The sequence below is a fragment of the Bombina bombina genome, chromosome 3, assembly GCF_027579735.1.
Source record: "Bombina bombina isolate aBomBom1 chromosome 3, aBomBom1.pri, whole genome shotgun sequence".
NCBI classification, from domain to species: domain Eukaryota; kingdom Metazoa; phylum Chordata; class Amphibia; order Anura; family Bombinatoridae; genus Bombina; species Bombina bombina.
The window spans coordinates 567,747,794-567,761,062 of NC_069501.1; the positions used below are offsets into that span (position 1 = coordinate 567,747,794).

At 38.2% G+C, this 13,269-nt stretch overlaps 1 protein-coding gene across 1 annotated transcript in view; it reads right to left on the reverse strand.

Annotated features, from left to right (window-relative positions):
* Nucleotides 1–2,022: 2,022 nt before the first annotated feature.
* PPP1R8 (protein phosphatase 1 regulatory subunit 8) overlaps nucleotides 2,023–13,269 on the reverse strand; it is a 145,649-nt gene continuing 134,402 nt past the window's right edge. The window contains exon 7 of the mRNA XM_053707124.1: nucleotides 2,023–3,983. Coding sequence (XP_053563099.1) covers nucleotides 3,636–3,983 — 348 coding nt within the window. The 3' untranslated portion in view covers nucleotides 2,023–3,635. The remainder of the gene's footprint in view (nucleotides 3,984–13,269) is intronic.

A 13,269-nucleotide genomic window follows, 5' to 3' on the forward strand; every position in this document is an offset into this window, starting at 1 on the left:
AGATAGACCTGATGACTTCTGTTTTCTGGAGTCATAGCTCAGACAGAATAGAACATTCTTCAGTAATGCCGATTGCTCCAGCCAGGCACAGCAGAACTTGGTTTGTGAATCTTATTCAGATATGAAGTTTTCCCCATGGACTCTCTTTGAAAGGACAAACTCTTTCAAGATCCCTATTATCATCAGATCTCAACTCTATTATCTTGAAGGCTTTCTTTTGAAGGTTTCTTTGATGTTATAGTGTTCTAATTTTTTTATACTACAGGAAAACATTTCTTAATGTATTGCTTAGTCAGGATATATACAGTAATTAAACCAATTTCTCGTTCTTGACACATTTTTTTCGCAAGTTTAACAGGTTTCTCTCCTTTTAACTCTTTATATGTTTTGGACATATAGTTTCTGTCTTAGTAGATGTTGCTAAGAAGAGTTTCTGAATGGTTTGCTCCTATTGTGATCTTCCTTATCTTATTTTTCATAAAGATAAGGCGGTTTTAAAGACTCTCCAAAGAATCCAACTTTAAAACTATTCCTTATTTTTGAAGCTGTAAGAGCATTAGAACTCTACTTAAAGAATTGCCTAAAATCCTGTAACATTTTTAATTTGTTTGTCCTTGGTTCACATAAGGGTCAGAATGCCTTTTCTTAAAGGGACAGTCTAATCAAAACTTTTACTGTTTAAAAAGATAGATAATCCCTTTATAACCCATTCCACAGTTTTGCACAGCCAACATGGTTATATATTAATATACTTTAACCTCTGTAATTACCTTGTATCTAAGACTCTTGACAGCAAACTGATCACATGGATATTTATCTACTGACATGCATTTTAGCCAATTAGTGCAGTGTCATGCACAACTACATGGAAGAGAGAGCACAATGTTATCTTTATGGCTCACATGGATTAGCAGTCTCTTGTTGTGAAAGGCTAATAAAAAAGCATGTGATAAGAGGCTGTCTGTAGAGGCTTAGAAACGGGCAGAAATTTAGAGGTTTAAATATTATAAAGTATATTAATATAAAAATGTTGCTTGTGCAAAGCTAGAGAATGGGTAGTAAAGGCGTTATCTATCTTTTTAAGCTTCTTAGCCAACACTCTTTATTACCAAGGCTTTCTTAGAGGCGCAATAGTCTTTTCAAAAACAAATTTTTGCCCATTTCACTATATCAGTTGCCCCTTATTGAAATTTTAAGAATGAAGCTTAGGTAAAACAAATCCGTAAAGCAGCCATATGGTTTTTCTTACATGCTTTCTCTAAAATCTTCCACTTTGATGTGTTTGGCAGGAAAGTAATTCAGGCAGCAGTGTCTGGTATCTAGGTGCCTGTTTTAAAAATATTTTTGGCCCGCCCAATTACTCGTGGACTACACAGCTCGGGTATTAGTTCTCAAGAGAAATAGCTTGTGGACTCTCACCACCTTACGAAAGAAAAAAAAATGTATGTTAAATTCACTTCTTTCATGGTGGTGAGTCCACAACACCCACCCATTTTATTTTATTTTTTGCCGGCAGTTCTAGACTACACCCTTTTTTTCCACTGCTTTTTCTTTAAACTACTTCTCCATTCTTGGCTAAAGTCAGAATTTAAGACCAGAGAGGCGAGGGATTAAGAGCTCTTAGAGCTTTTGCATACACTCACATTTGAACACTGCTCAGAGAGATTGTTTGTATTATGCAATTGGAGACATCACTGACATCATATACACCGCCTGAGTAAGACGTTTATAATTGCAGGTGTATGTGTGGTGAGGCACATACAGCACATGTTCCTGAAACAGCAATCATACTACAAGCATTTTGCTGATATAAGTACATTTAAATTTTATTTGGACTATTATGTACCTTTAGAAATATGTTAACTACTTTGTCATCTTCACAAACCCTACCCCAGATTTAGGAGAAACAATTCCAAATATTTGCTCTCTGGGAATTAGATTTTTGTTCTTTCTTTTCTATATTAAAAAAAAATCCATAAAAAAAACTTGCTTAAAAGCTATAAATAAATACAGACGGTACAATAAATCTGAGTGCTTTAATATGGCTGTGTAGAACTTCCCTTACAAAGTGAGTTATAGCCAAAACTCAGACTAAAGAAATACAAGTTCTTAAAACACAACCAAGACATGTATATCAAATCTATGTGCTAAGAAATCTATTTACAAAACACTTGACCAGAGACTGCAATTTAAGGAAGAATCCAAAAAAATTTTCAGACTTTTGAGAGCAATTAAATGCAAGTTATTTAGAGTAGAAAAAAAGTATTTAGATAAAGGTGCACAATGGAATTTTTTTTTCCTTTAAAATTAGCTCTACTGTACCCTCCTGATAAAGAAATAAGGATTAAATATATAAATTGATATGCATTTGCATATACAGAAAATATATGCACATGTATATCAACTATTATATATTGAATACATTCTATATATATATTTTATATTCTGTACATTTATAAAATTATATCAGTGAAAATATAAAAAGACTGCACTATAAAGTCACTAGACTTAATGAGCTCATTGTCTAATGCTTTTGAGGAAGATATCAGCCATCCTAAATTAGACAGTTGAAGTCTAAAAAATTAAAGACAAAACAGGGTTTAGAGACTTCTTTAGGACATCGTAGTCTTATGCAAGTATGCAAGTAATCAAAGATTACACTAATATTAGAAATACTACAGATTAAAAAATAAAATGTTCAAATGAGCAATACTTTAGTGAGATTTGGCTTATAAAACATGCCAATATTTGACTGATAATATTTTTTGCTTGAAAGGTAATATTGCTATTGGGTTGGTACAGACATAGTATTCCGAGAAATGGAAGCCAGATAAAAATGTACTAGCCTAAATTTATGTATTTATGCATGTGTAATATAGCGATAAACATTAAAAATAGGTGTATACTAGGCAAGGGCAAATATTTGGCAAACGAATGCTGAATATGGCCGCAGGCAGCGGTATTTGGCTATTTTAGTAGTGTAAAAGGGTCATAGACAAAGCTCTATGCAAATTCTAATCTTTGCGTGTTGCACTTTTACACTAATAAATCCGGTGCCAACAACAAACTAATACCACGGTCTCCAGCCAGTTTGGGCATTCATTACATGCTAAATAAATATTTGCATGTGCCTAATTTATACATAAATTAAAGGAAAATTAAAGGAAATAAAACATTAGGTATGCATATTATTCAAATTATACACATAATTTACAGACAGTTTACCCCACAGCTCATTTTAGCTGTGCAAATATGTAGGGATTCTATGCAACGTATAACAAGCCAAGGTAGAAATAAATACACATACACACACACTTACATTTTCTCCCATGTCCATTATCAGTGTATAGACACCCAACATATTACAGCTCAGTTTGTTTAATATCACTTTCTTTCACCATTATGTAGAGTGCAGTGAGTTCATTATAAGGGTGTAGTTTCATTATACAGAGTAATGAATTTGTTTTCAGTTGGAAAAGTATATATACTTAAAAATCCTCAGCAAGGTACAGCACAGCACTTTTTCCTGATTTTAGCCAATTAGTATAAAAACAGGCCTTATCTGTCTCACAGGCAAACAAAAGTTAATTGGATCAATGGTTTATATCCTCTACTTCTTCAGCAGTTTAAGTTCATTAAATAAGTAATGAAGGTGTGGGCTTTTTCCCAGGCCATGCCTCCTTGGCATACTTCTTTTTCCTGGGCTCATTAATAGCCTCTACTGTAAAACTGGATGGGGCAGGAGCCACATTGATGGGTGCTGCAGTTGGAGTAGTTGGAGCAAGATCCACATCTGGAGCCAGGTTAGGAAAGGGCATGCCCCCCATCATTGCAGTACCATGACCACCTGGTGTCTGTGCACCACCTTCAGAATGGGTTGGAGGAAGCCCACCATATAGCCCGCCAGTAAATGGAAAGTTCTGGACACGCCGCCCAATAGAATCTTCCAAGCTGAGAGTGCCAGTGTTCTCGGTCTTCTTTTTCTGTAGAAGGAAAAGATGATAATTAGCAAGAATACGTAGAAGGAATGGCATAGTGGATTAAACAAAGCTGAAAAAGAAAGTGGAAAACCAGGCCATAGAACTTTAAAGCAAAATAAGATTGATCCTTAAAAAAGAGAGACTTGAAATCCATTTTTTATGATGCAGATAGAGCCATTTTAAACAAATTTTCCAAGTTACTTGTCTAATTTGCTTCATTCTATTGATATTCTTTGTTGAAAAGTATATCTTAGCAGGCTCACATAGATGCCTCTTGTTATTGGCTCACCCATGTGCAAATTAGATAATGGAAGTAAATTGGAATGTTTAAAATTGTATTCTCTATCTGAACCATGCTTACCTGATAAATTTCTTTCTTTCCGGATATAGTGAGTCCACGGCATCATCAATTACTAGTGAGAATATCACTCCTGGTCAGCAGGAGGCGGCAAAGAGCAAAACAGCAAAGCTGCTATATCTGTCACTTCCATTATCCATAACCCCCAGTCATTCAGCCGAAGGAAAATGGAAAAAGATGATAATACAATGGTGTAGAGGTGCCATTTTTTTTTATAATTGTCTTAAAATAAGGGCGGGGGCGGGGCCGTGGACTCAGTATATCCGGAAATAAATTTATAAGGTAAGCATAAATTATGTTTTCTTTCCTAAGATATATTGAGTCCACGGCATCAATTACTAGTGGGAACCAATACCCAAGCTAGAGGACACAAATGATTAGGGAGGAACAAGACAGGTAACTTAAACAGAAGGCACCACCTCTTGAAGAACCTCTCTCCCAAAAGAAGCCTCAGCCGAGGCAAAAGAATCAAATTTGGAAAAAGTATGCAGAGAGGACCAAGTTGCAGCCTTGCAAATATGTTCCACAGATGCTTCATTTTTGAAAGCCCAAGAAGAAGAGACAGCCCTAGTGGAATGAGCTGTGATTCTCTCAGGAGGTTGGTATCTAGCAGTCTCCTAAGCCAAATGAATTAAACTCTTCAGTCAAAGAGAAGTATCCTTAGCTATCTTGCGTTTCCCAGAAAAACAAAACCATGCAGAAGACTGGCGAAAATCCTAAGTCGCCTGCAAGTTGTATTTCAAAGCATGCACAACATCCAAGTTGTGTAACAAACGTTCCTTATGAGAAGAATGATTAGGACATAGAGAAGGAACCACCATTTCCTGATTAATATTCCTGTCCTTAATAACTTTAGAAAGGAAACCTAATTTAGTTCGAAGAACCACCTTAACAGCATGAAAGATAAGATAAGGGGAATCACAATGCAGTGCTGAGAGTTCTGAAACTCTTCAAGCAGAAGAAAAAGCAACAAGAAACAAAACCTTCCAAGATAACCTCTTAATATCTAAGGAATGCATAGGTTCAAACAGAGCCTGCTGTAAAACCTTAAGAACAAGGTTAAGACTCCATGGAGGAGTAACAGGTTTAAACACAGGCCTGATTATGACCAAGGCCTGACAAAAAGATTGCACGTCTGGCACATGCGCCAGACGCTTATGCAACAAAATAGAAAATGCAGAAATCAGACCCTTTAGAGTACTTGCTGCCAAACCCTTCTCCAGACCCTCCTGGAGAAAAAAAAAAAAAAAAAAAAAAAAAAAAAAAAAGATAGAATCCTAGGAATCCCGACTCTACTCCAAGAGAAACCTCTGGATTCACACCAATATAGATATTTACGCCATATCTTATGGTAAAACTTTCTAATCTCAATAACTGACTGAAAACACACACTTAGACAAAATTAAGCGCTTCATCTCCTAGCTGTCAGCTTCAGAGAAACGTGATTTTTGGATAAAGGAAGGAACCCTAAAGTAGGTCATTCCTCAGAGGCAGTCTCCAAGGTGGAAGAGATGACATATCCAATAGGTCTGCATACCAGATCCTGCGAGGCCAGGGCAGTGCAATGAAAATAACTGATGCCCTCTCCTGCTTGATACAAAGAATAACTCGCGGAAGGAGAACGGAGGAAACGGGTATGCCAGACTGAAAATCCAGGGGACCGCTAGAGCATCTATCAGAGCAGACTGCGGATTCCTCGACCTTGAACCATACCTCGGGAGCTTGGCATTCTGCCGAGACGCCATTAAATCCAGCTCTGGTAACCCCCACTTGAGGGTTAGGCTTGAAAACACCTCCGGAAGGAGTTCTCACTCCCCAGATGAAAAGTCTGTCTGCTCAGAAAATCCGCTTCCCAATTGTCCACTCCTGGAATGTGGATTGTGGATAGACAACAGATTTGGGTCTCCACCCACTGAATAATTTGAGCAACCTCTTTCATGGCCAAGGAACTCTGAGTTCCTCCCTGGTGGTTGATGTAAGCTACTGAGGTTATGTTGTCCGACTGGAACCTGATAAACCGGGCTAAAGACAACTGAGGCCAAGCCAGAAGAGCACTGAAGAATGCTCTCAGCTCTAGGATATTTATGGGAAGAGCTGACTGCTCCCGAGTCCAGAGATCCTGACAGAGATGTTCCTGAGACCCACCATAGAACAGATTCTCTTGTCGTCTAATCCAGATTTATTCGTTGGGACTGATCCGCATAATCCCTGATCCATTGCCCTAGCATGCACTATTGCAGAGCTCTGAGAAGGAACCGAGCAAAAGAAATTATGTTCAAGGAAGCTACCATCAGACCAATTACCTCCATGGATTGAGCCACTGACTGCCAAAGCGAGGACTGAAGGGCAAGACCAGAATCGAAAATCTTGGACTTTCAGACCTATGTCAGAAAAATCCTCATCGATAGGGAATCTATTATGGTCCCTAAAAACACAATCTTTGTAGCTGGAACAAATCTAACTCTTTCCCAGATTCACTTTCCATCTGTGGGAACGAAGAAAAAAAGACAACAAAATCTCTGTATGAGAGTTTGTTTGTTAAAAAGATGGCGCCTGAACCAGAATGTCGTTCAGGTAGGGTGCCACTGCAAGGCCCCAAGACCGGATTATCGCCAATAGAGCCCCCAGAACCTGAAAAAATTCTGGGGGCTGTGGCAAGGCCAAACAGCAGAGCTACAAACTGAAAATGATTGTCCAAAAAGGTGAATCTCAGAAATTTGTGATGATCCCTGTGAATGGGAACATGAAGGTAGGCATCCTGAAAGTGTTTTTTTTCATGTAATTGGCAAGAGTCCATGAGTCTGTGATCAACACAGATTAAAGTATTTCGGGTTGGGGAGCTGTCTGGGGGTCTCTGACAGCACAAAGAGTTTGGAATCCTCGGGAGGAAAGGTTACAAATCAATGTTTTGGAACTCTGTGCGCTCTTTAGGGCACTTCAGGCTTGGCCTCTATTGAAAAGGGAGCCTGTACAAGAATGGGGGCCTACTAGAAATAGATCTGATGGCCTCTCAGTTAAACAAACTTCCCAGATAACTTGCGAGGTCCATGGATTCTCAGGCAGAGGTTTTGGATGCTCTAGCAGTTCCCTGGTCTTTCCAGCCTGCTTATATATTTACCCGTCTGATCCTACTCTCCAAATTGATTTCCAAGATAAAAACGGAACAGTTATTTGAATCCTAATAGCCCCAGCGTGGCCACAGAGGACTTTGTATGTGGACCTGGTACGAATGTCCAGTTGCCCGCTATGGCCTCTTCCTCTAAGGCCAGACCTTCTGTCTCAAGGTTCCTTCTTCCATCCAGATCTTAAGTATCTACACTTGATGGCATTGAAATTGATCACTTGGTTCTCAGAGGATTCTCTGACTGATTAACACAATGATTTAGGCTCGCAAGCCTGTTTCTAGGAAAATTTAGCACAAATTTTGGAAAACTTACTGTATATCTCATGGTGTATCAACCATGATCTTGGCATTCTTTTAGAATTCCTGGGGATTCTTCAGTTATTGCAGAATAGTTTAGATAAATGATTATCTGCCAGTACTTTCAAAGGACAAATCTCTGCTCTTTCTGTATTTTTTCTTAGGAAGATTGCTAACCTTCCTGATGTTCATTGTTTTGTTCAAGCTTTATTTTGGAATAAATCTGTTATTAGGCCTATTTCTCCTCTGAGTCTTAACCTAGTATTAAAAGTTTTACAGGCTCCTTCTTTTGAGCCTATACATGAATTGGACATTAAACTACTTTAATGGAAAATAGTGTTTATTTTGGCTCTCTCTTCTGCTAGAAGAGTTTCTGAATTGTCTGCTCTATCTTGTCTTATCTGATTTTCCATCAAGATAAAGCTGTTTTGTGGACTACCTCACACAACATTAAAAGGGAAATTGTCATTCCTTCCTTGTGTCCTAATCCTAAAAATTCTACTGAAAAAAAACTTATGTGAATCTTATGATTCACAGAGCTTATTTGGAGGCGGATCAGCCTCCGCCAGAGAGAATTACAACTTTTTCTACTAGATTGGTTACCACATCTTGGGCTTTCAAGTTTCCCGCTAGGATTTATTTATCTACATTGGAACAAAGTTCCCATGTAAACAAATAAGTAAAAATTGATATCACACGATCGTTCAATTACATGTAATTGCGTGATTTCAATGATGTGATCAGGTAAGGGGGGGGGGGGTGCTGATAATGCTAGGCACACCCTCCAGCCTGCAATCCCACTTAGAAAGTACAGACAAACAGCTAGAACGTTCCATGCCGCCCTAATGGCACTAAAGCCCAGTGCAGTTAGGACGGCATGGAACGTCCTAATGGCGGGAAGGGTTTAAATGGTAAATCTAGGAGTCAACATAAGCTCTTGACTATTAGGGCATTCCCACAAAATGTGAAAGGCATCTCCTTTCTGCCCACATCCACTCCAACAGACCGGAGAACTAGTCATGAACATTTTTTATTTAAGAGGCACTAAATGCCATCTAGTCAGCAATTTAAAACAGAGTTTATATAGAGTAACACAATGTATCGCAGTTTGGGTAAATTTGATAGATTCACTCCACAGTAGCGGGTGGAACTTAACCTTCTAACCTGCCTCTCAGGCTCCTATATAGTGTGTTTTAACAAGGCATGGACAGTTCTGTAGACATTTATAGTGAGCTGAAAGAGGAGTGACCAATTGGGGGCCAGCAGTCCATCTTTTCTTCTAAGGGGTTAGCGATTGGAGAGTAACTGGAAAGAATCACCAGTCTTTTATTTGTGACCTAAGGCGCATAAAAGTCAAAAGTGGTATTTGTGTGGGAATGAATAACGTTGAAGGAAGGATTTCCTCATTTGATAAAATTGTAAAGCCATCGTAAAAATCTAAGATAGTAATGTGACAAGCCTCACTCCAAGACTTAAGTCTTGTTTCAGGTAAGCAATGAGAGACCATTAATGGTATAAACAAGCAATAGATGTGTGGCCACAAGAGGTTGGTGACGAAGCTTAACCAGAAATCCCTACACTGTTTTAATAACTTATTACTAAGGGGAATAGATGACGTGCAATGGGCAGGTATCTGTAAGAGACCTTTCAAATACAAAACTTGTATTTATTAATTCACTTTTTATGGGATCAACACTAAGAAAAAAAAGGTTACAAATTAATTGGCTGACAAAGGAATTAGTCAACTAACAAGAACACTGCTGATTGATATAGGACTAGTGTAAAACTAAATTTGAATAAAACTACTAACGTTTTGTCTAGTTAGCATTTGTTTGTTAAAGTTGTCGCTTGTTTAGTAGCATGTACAGGGATCTACTTAAGACCACAGTAGGGCCCGCTGAACCAAAGAAGAGAGGGATATTATAAAAATGCAAAATATAAAAAGGTATTGAAAATGGAAAGAAAAGATCTCAAAGATAGTCAAAAGAGGTACAATGAAAAAGATTCAACAGATAAAGTAACATTTATTACGCGATTTTCACCTCAAAATAGGCAAATATGCAATGTAGTTTGCAAACATCCCTATTTTGGCAGCAGATAAAAAATTGAGAAGTATTGTTCAAAAAGGCTGTAACTTTTCTTACCGTAGAGGAAAAATAGGCAACATTATTTCACCGTTACCAATAGGAGCAAAATAAAATCTTCTTGGTTAGAAGCAAGATACATATAAAATGTGGATTTGCGAATTGTACAGCCTTTAAATGTGTAAAAACTGGTAACAATTTTGTATTTAGTGTCATAAGCGAGAATTTTTAAATTGCAACATGTGTCAATTGTAGAACATCAAATGTTTTATATTTAATAACGTGTTTAGACTGCCACCTACAGTATGTAGGAAAAAAAAAACATGTGAAGTAAGGGTCAGAATCAGAGATCATTTATCTAACATTACATCTATATCTACTAAGTATATCACAAGAGAAGAAAGAATTTCACAATAGCAAGACATTTTATTGAGAGACAGTAACAGATTAATTTTAATGGAATTTTCTAGAGAAAGTCAAATTAAATCAGAGAGGAGGTTATTTGGAATAATATCGTAAGCAAAAGATTTATTGGATCTCTAGATTTAATACTATTCTAGATTTGATCTAATAAATTATTGGAAATAGATCCTGTGCTAGGAGTAGGGGAAAGGAGTTCACAATCTTTGGGAGAGGGATCTCACTGATAAGTATTACCTAGGGAGAGTCAAGCTTTGAATGCTGAAAATATTTACTACATCAAGGTTTCTCAACCTTTTGATAGCAAGTACCCCTGTAGGTACATTTATTTTCTATGTACCCCAACTGTAGCAAATATTATTGATCTTTTAGCATAAGCAAAAAACATAATTTATGTAAGAACTTACCTGATAAATTCATTTCTTTCATATTAACAAGAGTCCATGAGCTAGTGACGTATGGGATATACATTCCTACCAGGAGGGGCAAAGTTTCCCAAACCTTAAAATGCCTATAAATACACCCCTCACCACACCCACAAATCAGTTTAACGAATAGCCAAGAAGTGGGGTGATAAGAAAAAGTGCGAAGCATATAAAATAAGGAATTGGAATAATTGTGCTTTATACAAAAAAATCATAACCACCACAAAAAAGGGTGGGCCTCATGGACTCTTGTTAATATGAAAGAAATGAATTTATCAGGTAAGTTCTTACATAAATTATGTTTTCTTTCATGTAATTAACAAGAGTCCATGAGCTAGTGACGTATGGGATAATGACTACCCAAGATGTGGATCTTTCCACACAAGAGTCACTAGAGAGGGAGGGATAAAATAAAGACAGCCAATTCCTGCTGAAAATAATCCACACCCAAAATAAAGTATAACAAAAAACATAAGCAGAAGATTCAAACTGAAACCGCTGCCTGAAGAACTTTTCTACCAAAAACTGCCTCAGAAGAAGAAAATACATCAAAATGGCAGAACTTAGTAAAAGCATGCAAAGAAGACCAAGCTGCTGCCCCGCAGATCTGGTCAACCGAAGCTTCATTCCTAAACGCCCAGGAAGTAGATACTGACCTAGTAGAATGAGCTGTAATTCTTTGAGGCGGAGTTTTACCCGACTCAACATAGGCAAGATGAATTAAAGATTTCAACCAAGATGCCAAAGAAATGGCAGAAGCTTTCTGGCCTTTCCTAGAACCGGAAAAGATAACAAATAGACTAGAAGTCTTACGGAAAGATTTCGTAGCTTCAACATAATATTTCAAAGCTCTAACAACATCCAAAGAATGCAATGATTTCTCCTTAGAATTCTTAGGATTAGGACATAATGAAGGAACCACAATTTCTCTACTAATGTTGTTGGAGTTCACAACTTTAGGTAAAAATTCAAAAGAAGTTCGCAACACCGCCTTATCCTGATGAAAAATCAGAAAAGGAGACTCACACGAAAGAGCAGATAATTCAGAAACTCTTCTAGCAGAAGAGATGGCCAAAAGGAACAAAACTTTCCAAGAAAGTAATTTAATGTCCAATGAATGCATAGGTTCAAACGGAGGAGCTTGAAGAGCTCCCAGAACCAAATTCAAACTCCAAGGAGGAGAAATTGACTTAATGACAGGTTTTATACGAACCAAAGCTTGTACAAAACAATGAATATCAGGAAGAATAGCAATCTTTCTGTGAAAAAGAACAGAAAGAGCAGAGATTTGTCCTTTCAAAGAACTTGCGGACAAACCCTTATCCAAACCATCCTGAAGAAATTGTAAAATTCTCGGTATTCTAAAAGAATGCCAAGAAAAATGATGAGAAAGACACCATGAAATATAAGTCTTCCAGACTCTATAATATATCTCTCGAGATACAGATTTACGAGCCTGTAACATAGTATTAATCACGGAGTCAGAGAAACCTCTATGACCAAGAATCAAGCGTTCAATCTCCATACCTTTAAATTTAAGGATTTCAGATCCGGATGGAAAAAAGGACCTTGTGATAGAAGGTCTGGTCTTAACGGAAGAGTCCATGGCTGGCAAGATGCCATCCGGACAAGATCCGCATACCAAAACCTGTGAGGCCATGCCGGAGCTATTAGCAGAACAAACGAGCATTCCCTCAGAATCTTGGAGATTACTCTTGGAAGAAGAACTAGAGGCGGAAAGATATAAGCAGGATGATACTTCCAAGGAAGTGATAATGCATCCACTGCCTCCGCCTGAGGATCCCGGGATCTGGACAGATACCTGGGAAGTTTCTTGTTTAGATGAGAGGCCATCAGATCTATCTCTGGGAGCCCCCACAATTGAACAATCTGAAGAAATACCTCTGGGTGAAGAGACCATTCGCCCGGATGCAACGTTTGGCGACTGAGATAATCCGCTTCCCAATTGTCTACACCTGGGATATGAACCGCAGAGATTAGACAGGAGCTGGATTCCGCCCAAACCAAAATTCGAGATACTTCTTTCATAGCCAGAGGACTGTGAGTCCCTCCTTGATGATTGATGTATGCCACAGTTGTGACATTGTCTGTCTGAAAACAAATGAACGATTCTCTCTTCAGAAGAGGCCAAAACTGAAGAGCTCTGAAAATTGCACGGAGTTCCAAAATATTGATCGGTAATCTCACCTCCTGAGATTCCCAAACTCCTTGTGCCGTCAGAGATCCCCACACAGCTCCCCAACCTGTGAGACTTGCATCTGTTGAAATTACAGTCCAGGTCGGAAGAACAAAAGAAGCCCCCTGAATTAAACGATGGTGATTTGTCCACCACATTAGAGAGTGTCGAACAATCGGTTTTAAAGATATTAATTGAGATATCTTCGTGTAATCCCTGCACCATTGGTTCAGCATACAGAGCTGAAGAGGTCGCATGTGAAAACGAGCAAAGGGGATCGCGTCCGATGCAGCAGTCATAAGACCTAGAATTTCCATGCATAAGGCTACCGAAGGGAATGATTGTGACTGAAGGTTTCGACAAGCTGTAATCAATTTTAGACGT